Source organism: Silurus meridionalis, chromosome 28 (genome assembly GCF_014805685.1).
Source record: "Silurus meridionalis isolate SWU-2019-XX chromosome 28, ASM1480568v1, whole genome shotgun sequence".
Taxonomy (NCBI): Eukaryota; Metazoa; Chordata; class Actinopteri; order Siluriformes; family Siluridae; genus Silurus; species Silurus meridionalis.
This window is the reverse complement of record NC_060911.1, coordinates 872,281-887,500: the sequence shown is the minus strand read 5'-3', so window position 1 is coordinate 887,500 and position 15,220 is coordinate 872,281. Positions and strand designations below refer to the sequence as shown.

Here is a 15,220-nt window from a genome sequence, read left to right as displayed (position 1 = left end):
TATTGGATACTACTTACTTGAATCTTTGGATCTCGTTCAGCAAAAATATAAATTCGAGTCATTAATAACTGCTCCATGCTCTTCACTATCCAGAGCAGAGAACTCGTGGAGCGTAATGGAAACCCTGGGACTTTTCTCTCATGTATTTGGATCCGTAATTTCGATTTGTGAATGAAATGCAAATTCCGAATAAAAATCTCTGACGTGTGAATTCTGTGTTCCAGAAGCTCGCGTGAAAGAGCGAGTCCGCATCCGCTGGAACCTCATGTACACCCTCGTGAGGAACCCCAAACTCATCCTGATGAGGAAGCAAGACAGGCAGAAAGCTAAAGACCTGGAGTACACCTTCGCCTGGGCCGTCTCTAACAGCGTGTAAAAGGACTACGCCCCACGGAGAAACGTTCAGATACTCACGTCAAAACATCTTAATCACATGACATCACTCTCAGGAACCAGTCTCATTAGAGGAGGACTGTTTACCTTATATGGGGTTTGGGGGTGGATTTTATGCAAATGAATGAATGTGTGTGACTTGAGTAGTTTAATCCATTTCATACAGTAATAAATACAGATTTGCTGATGTTTACTGAAGGTTCCTAGAACCTGTTCTACTCATAATTTGATATTAAAAAATATTTATTTTAACAATATGAAACATTTTTTAGGATTTTTTCAGATGAAGAATCGAAGCTTCTGAAATGTGTACATTGGAAAAACCTCTGCAATTTACATCCTCTTAGTGTTTGTATGTGTGGGGGGGGGAGGGGTTGCTATGTGTTGCTAGGTGACATCTGTAATCCGATCTCGGCTCTGAGGTAGTGGCGAGTTTTGAGAGAAGGTTCAGATGGAGGTCTTAATGATAGAAGTTTTAAAACCTTGATGTACACTGAAGCTTCAATAAAACACTTCTATAACAAAGGTTTTGTGCTGCTTCCAACTTCTCCAAGGAGACTTTACATCCTGGTGCAGGACAACCCTGGCTGCAGAAACTTCCTGAAACTTCCACTACACAGACACACACACACACACACACACACACACACACACACACACACACATACACTTACTCCACTCACACAACACACACACTACACTCGCATAACACTCACACTTCACTCACACTACATGCACACACTCATTTTGCGTGTAGTGTGTGTAGTCTAAGTGTGTGTGTGTGTGTGTGTGTGAGGACAGTGTGTGAGTGTTATGTGAGTGTGTGTGGGTGTGTGGGTGTAGTGCAAGTGTATTGTAAGTGAGTGTGTGTGTGTGTGTGTGTGTAGTGCGAGTATAGTGTGTGAGTGTTGTGTGTGTGTGTGTGTGTGTGTAGTGCGAGTGTATTGTGAGTGAGTGTTATGTGAGTGTGTGTGTGTGTGTGTGTGTGTGAGTGAGTGTTATGTGAGTGTGTGTGTGTAGTGAGTTTTTGGCAGTGTGCCAGATCCTTCTTGAAAAATGAAATCAGCATCTCCATAAAGCTGGTCAGCAGAGGGAAGCATGAAGTGCTCTAGAACTTCCTGGTAGATGGCTGTGCTGAACATGGACCTGATAAAACACAGTGGACCAACACCAGCAGATGACACGACTCCCCAAACCACCACTGACTGTGTGAACTTTACACTGGACCTCCAGCAGCTTGGATTCTGTGCTTCTCCTCTCTTTTTCTTCTTCCAGACTCTGGGACCCTGATTTCCAAATGAAATGCTAAATTTTCATCTGAAAAGACGACTTTGTCCCACTGAGCAACAGTCCAGACCTTTTGGTGCTTTGTCCAGGTAAGACACCTCTGACGTCGTCTCTGGTTCAGGAGCTGCTCAACACGAGGAATGAGTTAGTTGTAGCTCATGGAGACGTCTGTGTGTGGAGGCTCCTGAAGCACTGACTCCAGCTGCAGTCCACTCTTTATGAATCTCCACAAATTCTTGAATCTGCTTCGATTCATCTTTTTCTACCACATTTTTTTTTCCATTTAAATTTCCATCAATGTGTTTGGATCCAGCAGTCTGTGAACAGCAGCTTCTTTAGTGATGATCTTTTGGATCTCACCCTCCATGTGCAGGGGGTCAATGATCGTCTTCTGGAGAACTGTCGAGTCAGCAGTTTTCCCCCATGATTGTGGAGCCTGAACCAGACTGAGACGCCATGTAAAGACTCAGGAAACCTGAGCAGGTGTTTGGAGTTAATGAGATGATTAGAGTGAGACATCACGAGTCTCCAATATTCAACTTTCTCACAATATTCTCATTTTCTGATACTGAATTGTGGGGTTTTATCAGCTGTGAGTCAAAATCATCAAAATGAGAAGAAATTAGAAATACATCAGTCAATACCATCCAGCGGTATTATCCAATAAACACAATGACGGCAAACTTTTATAAAATGGAGGAATTCTGAGAAAACGTTTGTGTTAAGGTTTTTAAGAAATGGGACACCAGTGAGACCTGTATAAAAACTGAAGCAGTCGCATTAACAGACAGAGACTGATCTCTCTGTAAAGAATAGAAGAGAAAATCTCCTGCTCTCATTTGTGTTCTGTTTGCACACATCAGTGTCAGTTTGTGTTGATATTTTTATTCTTTTCATTAATAAAAATATAAAACCTGAAACAGATTTTTATAATACAGTTTTTTTAAATGTAACAAAATTGTTTTAAAAAATGTTATATATATTTTATTGCTTTTTTTAATGATTAAGTAAAGAAAAAAGTTATGATTTTTTTTGAGGCAATTAACAAATATCTGCAGAACAGCTACAAAAAATTATAATATTTTTAATAAATAACAATAATAGACAAGTGTGTGTGTGTGTGTGTGTGTGTGTGTGTGTGTGTGTGTGTCTCTGTCTGTCTGTCTGTCTGTGTGTGTGCGTGCGTGCGTGTGTGTGTCCCTCTGCTGGTTGCCTGAATTAGTTCATTTTAACCGGGTTTCCTGGAGGTGGGCTTCGGTTCTGTTACACCCACAAAAAAACACAAACACACACAACACACACATGCGCGCGCACACACACACACACACACACACATGCGCGCACACAAAGAGAAAAATATTTAAGTTGTGATCTTCTAGAAGAGAGAGATGAAGGAGGACAGAATGAAAGACTATGTGAGTGGGAATTTCTGGTGTGTGTTTTGTGTTTGGATGAAGTGTAGAGAAGCTCGGAGAAGGAGAAGGAGAAGGAGAAGGTTTGGAATGAAGTATGTGTGTTTCTTTTGCGGGAACTGTTCAGTTCAGATGTTCCAGATGTTTCACAGCTTCCCGTGAACTCGAGGGTTAGTTCTTTGTGGTGTTTGTAGTTCGGGAAAAGTTTGGATTCGGATGAATCTGTTTAGTGGAAAAAACTTTAATTACCATTTAATTACACATAATTAATGACGAATGTGTTTATCATGACTGTGACGTCATTATTTAAAAAAAAGTTTTGTGTCTGGATTCAGATCCGAATCTAATGTTTCATTCAGACAAAAAAAGTTTTTTTCCACTCAGCCACGTTATTGTTTAAAGACATTTGTGGAAACGTCTGTGTGTGTGTGTGTGTGTGTGTGTGTGTGTGTGTGTGTGCGTGTGTGTGTGTGTGTGTGATCCTTATAATTCTGAAGAGCTTTTTAGGCTCTGAGTTTTGTAGATCATTGTTCATCAGCTCTGATCCATTTCTTCTTCTCACAGGAGAGCCTGGATCATTTATCAGACCCCACGTGAGTATGCAATCATCATCACCAACAGCATCACCTTCATCATCCCTATTTTCCACTTCATCTAACATCTCATCACCATTTTCATCATCTTCATCATCATGCATTACTTTACCCTTATTATCATATTTATTATATCACCATCATCATCTCCACCAACTTCATCCTCATCATCATCTCCACCAGCTTCATCCTCATCATCATCTCCACCAACTTCATCCTTATCATCATCTTCACCAACTTCATCCTCATTATCATCTCCACCAACTTCATCCTTATCATCATCTCCACCAACGTCAACCTCATCTTCATCTCTACATTATTTACCAGAAGAAAGAAATGATTGTATGATTGTAATTTTAAAGTCCATAAATGAATGGAGAATGTGACTGATGGGGATCCCAGGAACCGGCATCACTTTGGGAATATTAGGGAACACTTAGGGATCACTCAGGGAACACTTTGGGATCACTAATGGAACACTCAGGGAACACTTAGGGATCACTCAGGGAACACTTAGGGATCACTCAAGGAACACTTAGGGATCACTCATGGAACACTTGGGGATCACTCAGGGAACACATTTAGGGATCACTCAGGGAACACTTTGGGATCACTCAGGGAACACATTTAGGGATCACTCAGGGAACACTTAGGGATCACTCAGGGAACACTTTGGGATCACTCAAGGAACACTTAGGGATCACTCATGGAACACTTGGGGATCACTCAGGGAACACTCAGGGAACACTTGGGGATCACTCAGGGAACACTTGGGGATCACTCAGGGAACACTTAGGGATCACTCAGATTTTCTTGTTGTTATTAATGTCTTATTTTGACCTTTTTTTCCTTTAGTAATAAAACCCACTTTTGGCAGAGCTGTACATGGTATAATGAAATGTCCATACCACTGAGTCTGCTGCCATCTGTGAGTCTCCTTCACTCCTTCTCTCCTTCATTTCTTCATCTCCATATCCCTTTATTCCTGATTTTTCAATGTGAATGTGTGTCTGTGAGTTCATCATCACACCCTCTGATCTGTCTGTCCTGCTTCCACACTCTACTGAATCCTGCACTCTGCTCAGACGGTGTTGATTCATTCTGTAGAACAACAACTTTAAAAGTGTTATTGATAATTAATTGTACTGACATATTTCCGTGTGTGTGTGTGTGTGTGTGTGTGTGTGTGTGTGTGTGTGTGTTGTGCAGGTGTGTATTATAGTCCTGCTGTCGTGTGTGGAGCGCAGGAGGAAGCTGTATGACTGGGAGAGGAGAATACCGTGTCTGAGTGGACGAATGGGATTCATTGTGTCAGTTTGTAGCTTATTGTGTTTTTTTATTTTATCCGTAAATCTGAATGAATTTACATTTCTGACATTTTACAGACACCAATATACAGATCGATTTATCTCATTCATACAACCGAGTAATTAAGGGCCTCGCTCATGGGCCCAGGAGTGGGTGCTTGGAGGGGCTTTGGGTTTGAACTCAAGACCTTCTGATTTAAAAACCAATGCTTTAACCACTAAGCTGCATATCCATAAATAAATCTCCATAAATAAAACGACTCTGATTCCCGTGACTCAGTAAAAGACGAGGCGTATCTGATACCTGGCTGCTGAAGCTGCTTCTAACCTGCAGAGAGTTAAAGTAAACATCTTTAATGATACTTCAAAAAAGCAGAAGACAGTAGCACAGTTCCACATGCACACAGAACACAGGAGAGCATGGAACGTTCTAGTTAACCAAGTTAGGCAGAAATCAGCATCTGAGTGTCTAAATCCAAAACCAACAGGGACTAATGACAAAGTCCATGGCCAGGTGAGACCACAGGCATTTGTGGACTGGGGTAGGTGAAAAAGGAGCAGAGACTGTGGAAAGGTCACTTCACAGAAGTTCACACACACACACACACACACACACACACACACACACACACACACACACACATTATTTACTGAGAATAAAGACTTTGAAGCAGTAAAAATTACGTTAAAGCAGAAACACGTTTTCTTGGTGTTCCTCAGACCGCTGGACTTCACTGGGAAGATGCAGAACCGCTGGTCTTACGCGTTTGCCTTTGGTGCCGTGACTCCGTTCGCCCTAAACCTGATCATCGTCAGCAAGACGCACCTGAACCTGCCGCCATATTTAAAAAGTGTTTAAACACATTATGCATCAGCTGCTTACACTGGGCTCTAACAATGACCATTACTCTAATGAGTTTATAAACAATAATAATAATAATAATAAACAATTAGTAATTAATGTGTGTGTGTATGTGTGTGTGTGTGTGTGTGTGTGTGTGTGCGCTGCAGTGTTGGAGGTTCTGATCATGTTGCTGATTGTGAGTATCACCTGCATGCCGTTATTCGCCTGCCTCTCTACACCACAGCGGCTGCTCGGAGGAGTCTTGGGGCTGCTCTTTTCTTTCTCCTGGTGAGTCTCCTGGGTCTTTCTCCACACTCCTGTCTTCTCCTTCTGCACTCAACTGAAGGAAAGTGTGTGACCATCAAGGTCGTTGTTTTGTCTGAAATATACAGTGAGAAATACATTTCTGAAATTGAAAAGGACACCTACAGAGTGCAAAGGAAAACTGGAGCAGTGCTGCATTTTTCTTATTTTGTGAAGTTCAGAGAGTGGTTTTTTCTCGCTGTATATTTTGAATAGTTTCTTGAAGAAGTTGGATTCATTCTGACTGGCGCAAAAGTCATTCCGTACTGTATTTATTCTGTAATCCAGTACCGAGGGAGTCCAGAAATCTGTTAGATTTGGCTGTAGAGTCGTCCCTCAGTTCATCGCGATTTTCAATTGGACACTGAACTGTTTAGATTCGCGATTTGGTTCCGATTTCAGTTCATCATAAGAAATTAGAAGCGTTACGGAAACTTTCCGCTTATTTGTTGGTTGTAGTTTCCTCTGACATCAGAAAAAGGGTAGAGTTGAAGACATACGTCACCAGAATCAGCCAATGAAAATAAAGAATGCAGTGACGTGTATCTTTAACTCATCCGTCATAAAACACTTCAACAAGCAGAGAAACTACGAATAGGCTACGCTACAGCACTGTACAGAACTCACTGTTAATATTCTATATTTCTACACATAATTATTGTTGCAAATGTTTTCTGTGTGTTTAAAGAGTGCGAGAGGATGATTTACGGCTTAAACAATTAAAAAAAGCATTTTTTGGGTGGCGTCGGTTTATTGTGGAAATCCGTTTTTTCTGCGGTCAGTTTTGAAGCCACGGCGATAAACATCTGGATTTAGTTTGGGTGAATTTTCAATGTGTTACATTCCTCTAATACATCAAATAAATAATCTTCATCAGAGCTTACTATAATGATGCAAAGAGCAAAATGCATTTATTTAAAGTTGTGTGTGTGTGTGTGTGTGTGTGTGTGTGTGTGTGTGTGTGTGTGTGTGTGTGTGTGATGCCAGGTTTATTCTACAGCTGTGGTTCTTCATCAGCTGTAGCGTACCTGCATTTGATTCAACTGATTATTCAGAAGACGAGCCGTGGGACAATCGGGTAAATGATCGTCCATGCGCGGGATTTTTATATTTTTTACTCGGATAACATGATTTCAGACTCACGTGTTAAACATGTTCCAGCGTGTGCTGGTGTATCAAGTACCACAGATACTGTGCTTGGGATTCCTGGTGTGTCGCTTTGGATCCATCATAGTTAAAGGCGTGCAGAAACGGCTGAGGAATCACACTCAGGAGGTCTCTCTCACACACACACACACACACACATATACCACATAGCAGGTGGTTTTTAAATGCTATTCGGGTAATATTCAAGATTTATCTGTGATAACTCTGGTGTGTGTGTGTGTGTGTGTGTGTGTGTGTGTGTGTGTGTGTGTGTGTGTGTGTGTGTGAATATTACTGTTAATTTGTGGAATTCTGCAGGATGAAGTGAAGAAGCACGAGTACAAACATGTACAGTGTTTATTGACAAAGCCTGCTGAAAGGTATGTAGACACACACACACACACACACACACACACACACAGATTAACCCTGGTTGAACCCTGCAGGTCTGTGCAGAAGAGCTGGTTCCAGAGAAAAGTTTATGAATGGGATCCGTATTTTAAATTCCCAAACAGGATCATCGCCACCGTCGTGCTCTCTGTCTATGGAGTGTACATGGTGGGTGTGTGTGTGTGTGTGTGTGTGTGTGTGTGTGTGTGTGTGTGTAAGTGTGAGCCATTTATCTGTTTGATTGACAGTGTCTGATGGTTTGTTGTTCTCTGATCACGTCTGTACTGCTTTTATAGTTTTCTCTTCCTGATTTATTTATTTTTGATATCCGAGTTTTCTGTTTGGTGTAGTTTGTGTGTGTGTGTGTGTATGTGTGTGTGTATGTGTGTGTGTGTGTGTGTGTGTGTGTGTGTGTTTGTGTGTGTGTGTGTGTTTTCATTTGTAGATATTAACAATTGAGCAGATTATTTTCTGGTGGTTGTCAGCATTCGTTGAAGCATTTGCACTTCGCATGTCCTTCAACATACACCTGAACTACATCTTATGTAAGCTCTCTCTCTCTCTCTCTCTCTCTCTCTCTCTCTCTCTCTCTCTCTCTCTCTCTCTCTCTCTCTCTCTCTCTCTCTCTCTCTCTCTCTCTCTCTCTCTCTCTCTCTCTCTCTCTCTCTCTCTCTCTCTCTCTCTCTCTCTCTCTCTCTCTCTCTCTCTCTCTCTCTCTCTCTCTCTCTCTCTCTCTCTCTCTCTATCCCTCTCTCTCTCTCTCTCTCTCTCCTCTCTCTCTCTCCTCTCTCTCTCTCTCTCTCTCTCTCCTCTCTCTCTCTCTCTCTCTCTCTCTCTCTCTCTCTCTCTCTCTCTCTCTCTCTCTCTCTCTCTCTCTCTCTCTCTCTCTCTCTCTCTCTCTCTCTCCATCTCTCCCTCTCCCTCACTTTTTATCTCTTTATTTCTCTCTCTATCTTTTCTTTCTTTAATTGATTGATTGGTTTAAATGTCAAATTTAGTTGTGAAACAGGTTCAGGTGATTAGACGTCATTAACTCGTGTGCTACATGATGTAATGATGATGATGATGATGATGATGATGATGGTGTTTTGTTTTCAGGCTCCTGGTATATCTCAGCAGCATGTGCCACGATCTCATCTTTCTTTCACATCAGTCAGGTTTTGCTGTCTTACAGGTACGGCCCTGAACATACCACAGCAGAGATACCATGAATACGGTGTGGCTGCAGTATAATCACTGAATGATGATGATGATGATCATTTATTAAAGAAAGAATAAAAAAAAAACTTCAATTGACTGTTACAGGGAAAAACATTTCATATCCACATTAGTAGTGAGACTGAACCCACCCTGAGCTTGTATCTACTGACCTGAAGTGTATTACACACTCGTAGCTTTTTATCAGATTTTAACCACTTCTTTTTTTCATTTCATTTCCTTCCTCCTCTCTGACAGGAAACACATGAAATTACTACGAGCTGGAAAAAAACTATTCTTGCCAAAGAAATACAAGCTGAATCCTGCTCAAGGAGTGGTGAGTAAAGGGTCCTGGTGATCACGTGAGGGACCCAGAGTGGAGAGAGAACATTACAACATACACTTTCCCAAAACCATGGTGCTCACATTGAGGATCTAAAGCTATTTTTACTTATAACTGAAAAACTATTCCCCTTCCTCTTTCCTGCTCTAAGTACAGTCTGTACAGTCATTCACAAGAATGTGGAGCGTAGACCAAGCGTATGGACCGTCTGGACACTAGGGGGCATTAAATCTAAAAAAAATGATAAATTGATAAATACAGTAATCCCCGCATTAGAGCGCTTCAACTCTCACGCCTCGGTTTATCGCAGAATTGCATTTGCTCCATAAATAATCAGGGGGATTACTGTACAAAAAAACATGTTAGCTATTACTACAGAAGAAAATAAAATCTGTAACTGATAGAAAATGATAAATAAAACATTTCTTTTTGTTTGTGCTGTTTGCATCAAAACACAAAAAGTAATAGCAAGGAATCTAATTTCTCAAATCGAAATAATTTCTCAAATAACTTAAGTAATTATATGCTTCATTTATTTTATTTAACTACACAAGGAGCACTGTGTTTCCCACGGACCATTATTACTCACGCACCACCCACTAAACTCTGGACAGGTAGACACAAAAGATGCTGCAGGATAAAAAAAGAAGGAAAGTGAAAAAAGCAAGGGGCGAGGAGAAGATTCATATGGAAGCCCATGTCCGACAAAAAAATGGGCCTAATTATGACTTTATTTCTCACAATTGACTTTTTTAGCCAATCGGGTAACATCACCCCTGTGTAGTGCCAGAAAGTTTTACACATTAAAAACGAAATGGGATACAAACAATAGAATTGCATGGTATCAAACAAATCCTTCCCCAAAGAACTTTGTCTAACCATCCTCTCTGGAGGAAACGCAACCAGACAGATGAAGCAGACGAGCCTCATCCATACACCAACAGCAAACTTCCTGCCCACAACATGGTTACCAGTGGATGCACCAGAAATGTTGGATGTTTATAAATATAGTCACAAAGTCAGAATTGCAAGAAAAGTAGGAATTAGGCAAACTTTTATTTATTTTTATGTCAGTAGAATACTACACTATATTGCCAAAAGTATTGGGTCACCTGGTCATAAGTGCAGTATCTTGTTTTAATCTCTTAAAACTTTTCATGTTGAAGTTGTCTGGTGGTGTGTGTTGAGGTAATGTATACGGATATAATGTTTGTTGAGGTAATGTATACTGATATAATGTTTGTTGAGGTAATGTATACTGATATAATGTTTGTTGAGGTAATGTATACGGATATAATGTTTGTTGAGGTAATGTACGGATATAATGTTTGTTGAGGTAATGTATACGGATATAATGTTTGTTGAGGTAATGTATACGGATATAATGTTTGTTGAGGTAATGTATACTGATATAATGTTTGTTGAGGTAATGTATACGGATATAATGTTTGTTGAGGTAATGTATACTGATATAATGTTTGTTGAGGTAATGTATACTGGATATAATGTTTGTTGAGGTAATGTATACTGGATATAATGTTTGTTGAGGTAATGTACACGGATATAATGTTTGTTGAGGTAATGTATACTGATATAATGTTTGTTGAGGTAATGTATACTGATATAATGTTTGTTGAGGTAATGTACACGGATATAATGTTTGTTGAGGTAATGTATACTGATATAATGTTTGTTGAGGTAATGTATACGGATATAATGTTTGAGGTAATGTATCTGGATATAATGTTTGTTGAGGTAATGTATACTGATATAATGTTTGTTGAGGTAATGTATACTGGATATAATGTTTGTTGAGGTAATGTATACTGATATAATGTTTGTTGAGGTAATGTATACGGATATAATGTTTGTTGAGGTAATGTATACGGATATAATGTTTGTTGAGGTAATGTATACGGATATAATGTTTGTTGAGGTAATGTATACGGATATAATGTTTGTTGAGGTAATGTATTGAGTGTTAAAGTAATGTGTGTTGAGGTAATGTTTGTTGAGGTAGTGTAATGTATATTGATGTAATGTTTGTTGAGGTAGTTTGTGTTGAGGTAATGTTTCCTAAGTGTCTGTTATGGTAATGTTTGATGAAGTTGTATGTGTTGAGGTAATGTTTGTTGAAGTTGTCTTTGTTAAAGTATTGAGTGTTGAAGTAATGTTTGTTGAGGTAGTGGGTGTTGAAGTAATGTTTGTTGAGGTAGTATGTGTTGAGATAATGTTTGGTGAAGTTCTTTGTGTTGAGGTAATGTTAGTTGAAGTTGTGTTTGTTGGGGTATTGAGTGTTGAAGTAATATTTGTTGAGGTAGTGTGTGTTAAGGTAATGTTAGTTGAAGTTGCGTTTGTTGAGGAAATTTGTGTTGAGATAATGTTTTATAAAGTTCTGTGTTTTGAAGTACTGTTTGTTAAAGTTGTGTTTGTTGACGTGTTGAGTGTTGAAGTTGTGTTTGTTGAGGTAATGTTTGGTCAGAGTGTATTAAAGTGTGTGTTGTGGGTGTTAGTGGGTGTTGAGAATGCTAGCCTTAGAGTCCAGAAAAGGAAAATCATTATTATCTTTGTAGCATTCAATTACAAAAAGATAGATACATAGATAATTTCAGCATTATAAATGTAATAAAATAAAGTTAATAAATTATCATCCTTTCTCCAGATGGGGCTTTTGAAGTATCCTGGCTATCAGATCGCCTTCTCCCTGTGGGGTAAGTGTGTTACTGTAAGTTACATAATTATTTGTTTCTACACCTTTGTACCTAAAGTTCTTATGTTTTTTAATTAAAAAATCTGTTGCAGGTTATGTGATCGTTCACATGGCAATGTTCATGATCGTCCTGATGTTCGTGTATCTGGTTATTTTACCCATACAGGAAAACAGCTTTCTTGAATGGCTGTCATGGATGGCCATCAGTCTGTATGTCCATAAATTCATCCATCCATCAGTCTATCTATTCATCTATCCTTCTACCCATTCACTTATCTGTCCACCAGTCCCTGTGTTCATTAGTGCATTCACCAGTCTATCCATCTATCCATCAGTCCATCCCTTCATTCATTCATGAGTCCATTCATCCATCTCTCCATTACATTCTTTTTCCAAGGGCAGGGAGTATCCTCCTATCCTGCTGGCCCTTGAATGCTTGTTAGCTTTATTTCTCATGTGTAAATGTGTAATTGTGTACACAGTGTGAAGTTGTGATGTAAAAATCATGTTAGAATTTATTCACAGAGTTCAGAGAAAAGTGCATTTACAATCACAGCTTCATCATTTTGTGTTTTATATTTTAACCAGATCGAATATTTTCATCCTGCTGGCTCTGATGGGGCTACAGCGCCTGCTAGGGCATTTCTTTTTCATGCAAGACAAACAGTCAGAAAACGATGAAGTAAAGCCACTAGCACTCAACAACAGGTAACATGAACGCTAATCATGTTTATTAGAGAAACCAAGCATAGCAAGTAGATTCCACTTTCAGTTCTGATTTAAACTAGCTCAGGATCTCCAGATAACCGGATAACTCTGGATAACTCAGGCTTCTTTACCTATCTCCTGTCCCTCTGTCCTCCACAGGAAGGCCTTCCATAACTTCAACTACTTCTTCTTCTTTATAAACATGATGATGGGTATGATGAGCTGTGTGCTTCGCATAATAAAAAGTGCTGTCGTGGGTCTGATGTTGGTGTCACGCATTGAGCGGACGATAATGCCAGAAGGCTTCGAGAGTCTGGACTTGAGTACGACTGTAGTTTTCCCTTTTTAATTTTTCAGTTGTTTGTTGTTCTGAAGGCACAGCTAAAACAAAACCCATCTTGATTCCAGCAAACTGTTATAATTAGCTAATGCACCTCATTTAATATCTTTTAACTGACCAGAACTCAGTGAGAAAATCTCCGGTAATCGATTTTTATATCGTAAATGTAAGGGGTTAATCCAGAGCTACAGGGTTTTACTGCAAAATGTGGAGGTGATTAAAGGCTTGATGTGAAGCAGAGCGCATTATAATTGTGTACTTCCCAGGCCTCACACCTGAACCTCCATCCAATCACAAACCACTATTCCCACCCGAACCGGCATCCAATCACAATCCACTATTCACACATGAACCTCCATCCAATCACAAACCACTATTCACACCCGAACCGGCATCCAATCACAATCCACTATTCACACCTGAACCTCCATCCAATCACAAACCACTATTCACACCCGAACCGGCATCCAATCACAATCCACTATTCACACCTGAACCGGCATCCAATCACAATCCACTATTCACACCCGAACCAGCATCCAATCACAACCCACTATTTACACGTGAACCTCCATCCAATCACAATCCACTATTCACACCTGAACTTGCATCCAATCACAATCCACTATTCACACCTGAACTTGCATCCAATCACAATCCACTATTCACACCTGAACCTCCATCCAATCACAATCCACTATTCACACTGACCAGTGGGGGTAAAAGCTGCAATAACATGTAAAAGTGATAACAGAAAAAAGCTACAGATTTTGTCCCTAGCGAGATGAAGGTCACTAAACCATATTTGTTGGTTCTCTTGTTGGTTCCTCAGGTTATTGTATGTGGGTGGGAATGATCATGGCAGATCATTATCACACTAATCCGGTGCTGGTGTGTTTCTGCCACCTGCTGCTCAAACACACTTCAAAGAGTCTCAGAGACGGCCAGTACACGCGCTTAAATTCAGGTAAGATGCGAGATTAACCTTTCTCCAAACATGAACTCACACTGAAGTGAGTATCCAGCCATGTCTCCTGCCCTGATCTCCTTACAAACAGTGTTATGATCTGTTATGTTCTCCAGAACATCAAGTGAAGGACCGGGTTCACATTCGCTGGCATGTGGTGTACACACTCCTGAGGAACCCAAAACTCATCCTGCTGAGAAAGAAGCACAAGCAAGCGAATGACAAAGAGGCAGAACTCGCCTACGCCTGGGCCATCACAAATACTGTCAGAAAAACAGCACATGGGTCTGCAGAAAACTTTGGAAACCCTGCTGGAACCTTTGGAAACCCTGCTGGAAACTTTGGAAACCCTGCTGGAACCTTTGGAAACCCTGCTGAAACCTGAGGAAGACCTGCTGAAACCTGTTGAAACTGTTATTTGTTTGTTGTATTGTCACAGTTTTTTTTCACTTCAGGAAATGTATAATTATGGGTAAGAAAACGTCCTAGAAGATCATTTTTATTCTACTGCTAGCTCTTAAACTCTGCTGTGTTAATGTTAGTCAGCTAACACACGATTTGTTTATTTAATTGTTTTGCTGAAGACGTGTGTTTTTTATCTTTTTATACAGAATTTTGTAATGTTTAAATAAAACATGATTCTTTTCATCACAATAACCTCCCGTGCTAAAGTTAGCGACTAGCGATAACCTTTGTGTTTTCATCATTACTCCAGTGTGAGAACTGACAAATTACTTCCCATGTTCATCTACATGAATTACACACACACACTTTTCAATGATTTACAGACACCATCTCTTATCAGCACTAACACACACACACACACACACACACACACACACTTAACACCAAGACTGCATTCCAGTTATTGTGAACCACTTCCTCTCAGTTTGTGAGCTCGAAGTGTGAAGTGTATGTGTAGTCTGTAGTGCATATGTAGTGTGTGTAGTGTGTGTAGTGTATATGTAGTCTGTAGTGTATTGTATATGTAGTGTGTGTAGTGTATATGTAGTCTAGTGTGTGTAGTGTGTGTAGTGTATATGTAGTGTGTGTAAAGAATATGTAGTCTGTAGTGTACTGTATATGTAGTGTGTGTAGTGTATATGTAGTCTGTAGTGTATATGTAGTGTGTGTGTGTAAAGGATATGTAGTCTGTAGTGTACTGTATGTAGTGTGTAGTGTATATGTAGTGTATATGTAGTCTAGTGTGTGTAGTGTGTGTAGTGTATATGTAGTCTGTAATGTATATGTAGTGTGTGTAGTGTATATGTAGTCTGTAG

At 39.9% G+C, this 15,220-nt stretch overlaps 2 protein-coding genes across 3 annotated transcripts in view; both read left to right on the top strand.

The window, feature by feature from the left end:
- Positions 1-912, top strand: part of LOC124381119 (stimulated by retinoic acid gene 6 protein-like) — a 13,907-nt gene extending 12,995 nt beyond the window's left edge. For both annotated transcript variants that reach the window (XM_046842501.1, XM_046842504.1), the window contains one exon: positions 225-912. In XM_046842501.1, the coding sequence (XP_046698457.1) occupies positions 225-376 (152 nt within the window). In that variant the 3' untranslated portion in view covers positions 377-912. The remainder of the gene's footprint in view (positions 1-224) is intronic.
- A 2,064-nt stretch (positions 913-2,976) lies between these two features.
- LOC124381118 (stimulated by retinoic acid gene 6 protein-like) lies at positions 2,977-14,338 on the top strand. The gene is made up of 19 exons (XM_046842500.1): positions 2,977-3,095; positions 3,657-3,685; positions 4,541-4,613; positions 4,895-4,995; positions 5,713-5,843; positions 6,004-6,124; positions 7,127-7,217; positions 7,301-7,414; positions 7,604-7,665; positions 7,732-7,843; positions 8,121-8,220; positions 8,774-8,849; positions 9,131-9,209; positions 11,878-11,926; positions 12,018-12,135; positions 12,514-12,633; positions 12,793-12,956; positions 13,806-13,940; positions 14,057-14,338. The coding sequence occupies exons 1-19, from the start codon at positions 3,069-3,071 to the stop codon at positions 14,323-14,325; spliced, it is 1,971 nt and encodes a 656-aa protein (XP_046698456.1). The 5' UTR covers positions 2,977-3,068; the 3' UTR covers positions 14,326-14,338.
- The last annotated feature ends 882 nt before the right edge of the window (positions 14,339-15,220 follow it).

Bases quoted from the DNA above. Each gene is read 5' to 3' on its own strand.
- LOC124381118 (XM_046842500.1), top strand. From the start codon at position 3,069: ATGAAGGAGGACAGAATGAAAGACTAT. The intron at 8,850-9,130 runs GTACGGCCCTGA...CCTCTCTGACAG, and splicing joins CAGGTTTTGCTGTCTTACAG to GAAACACATGAAATTACTAC. The intron at 9,210-11,877 runs GTGAGTAAAGGG...TCCTTTCTCCAG, and splicing joins TGAATCCTGCTCAAGGAGTG to ATGGGGCTTTTGAAGTATCC.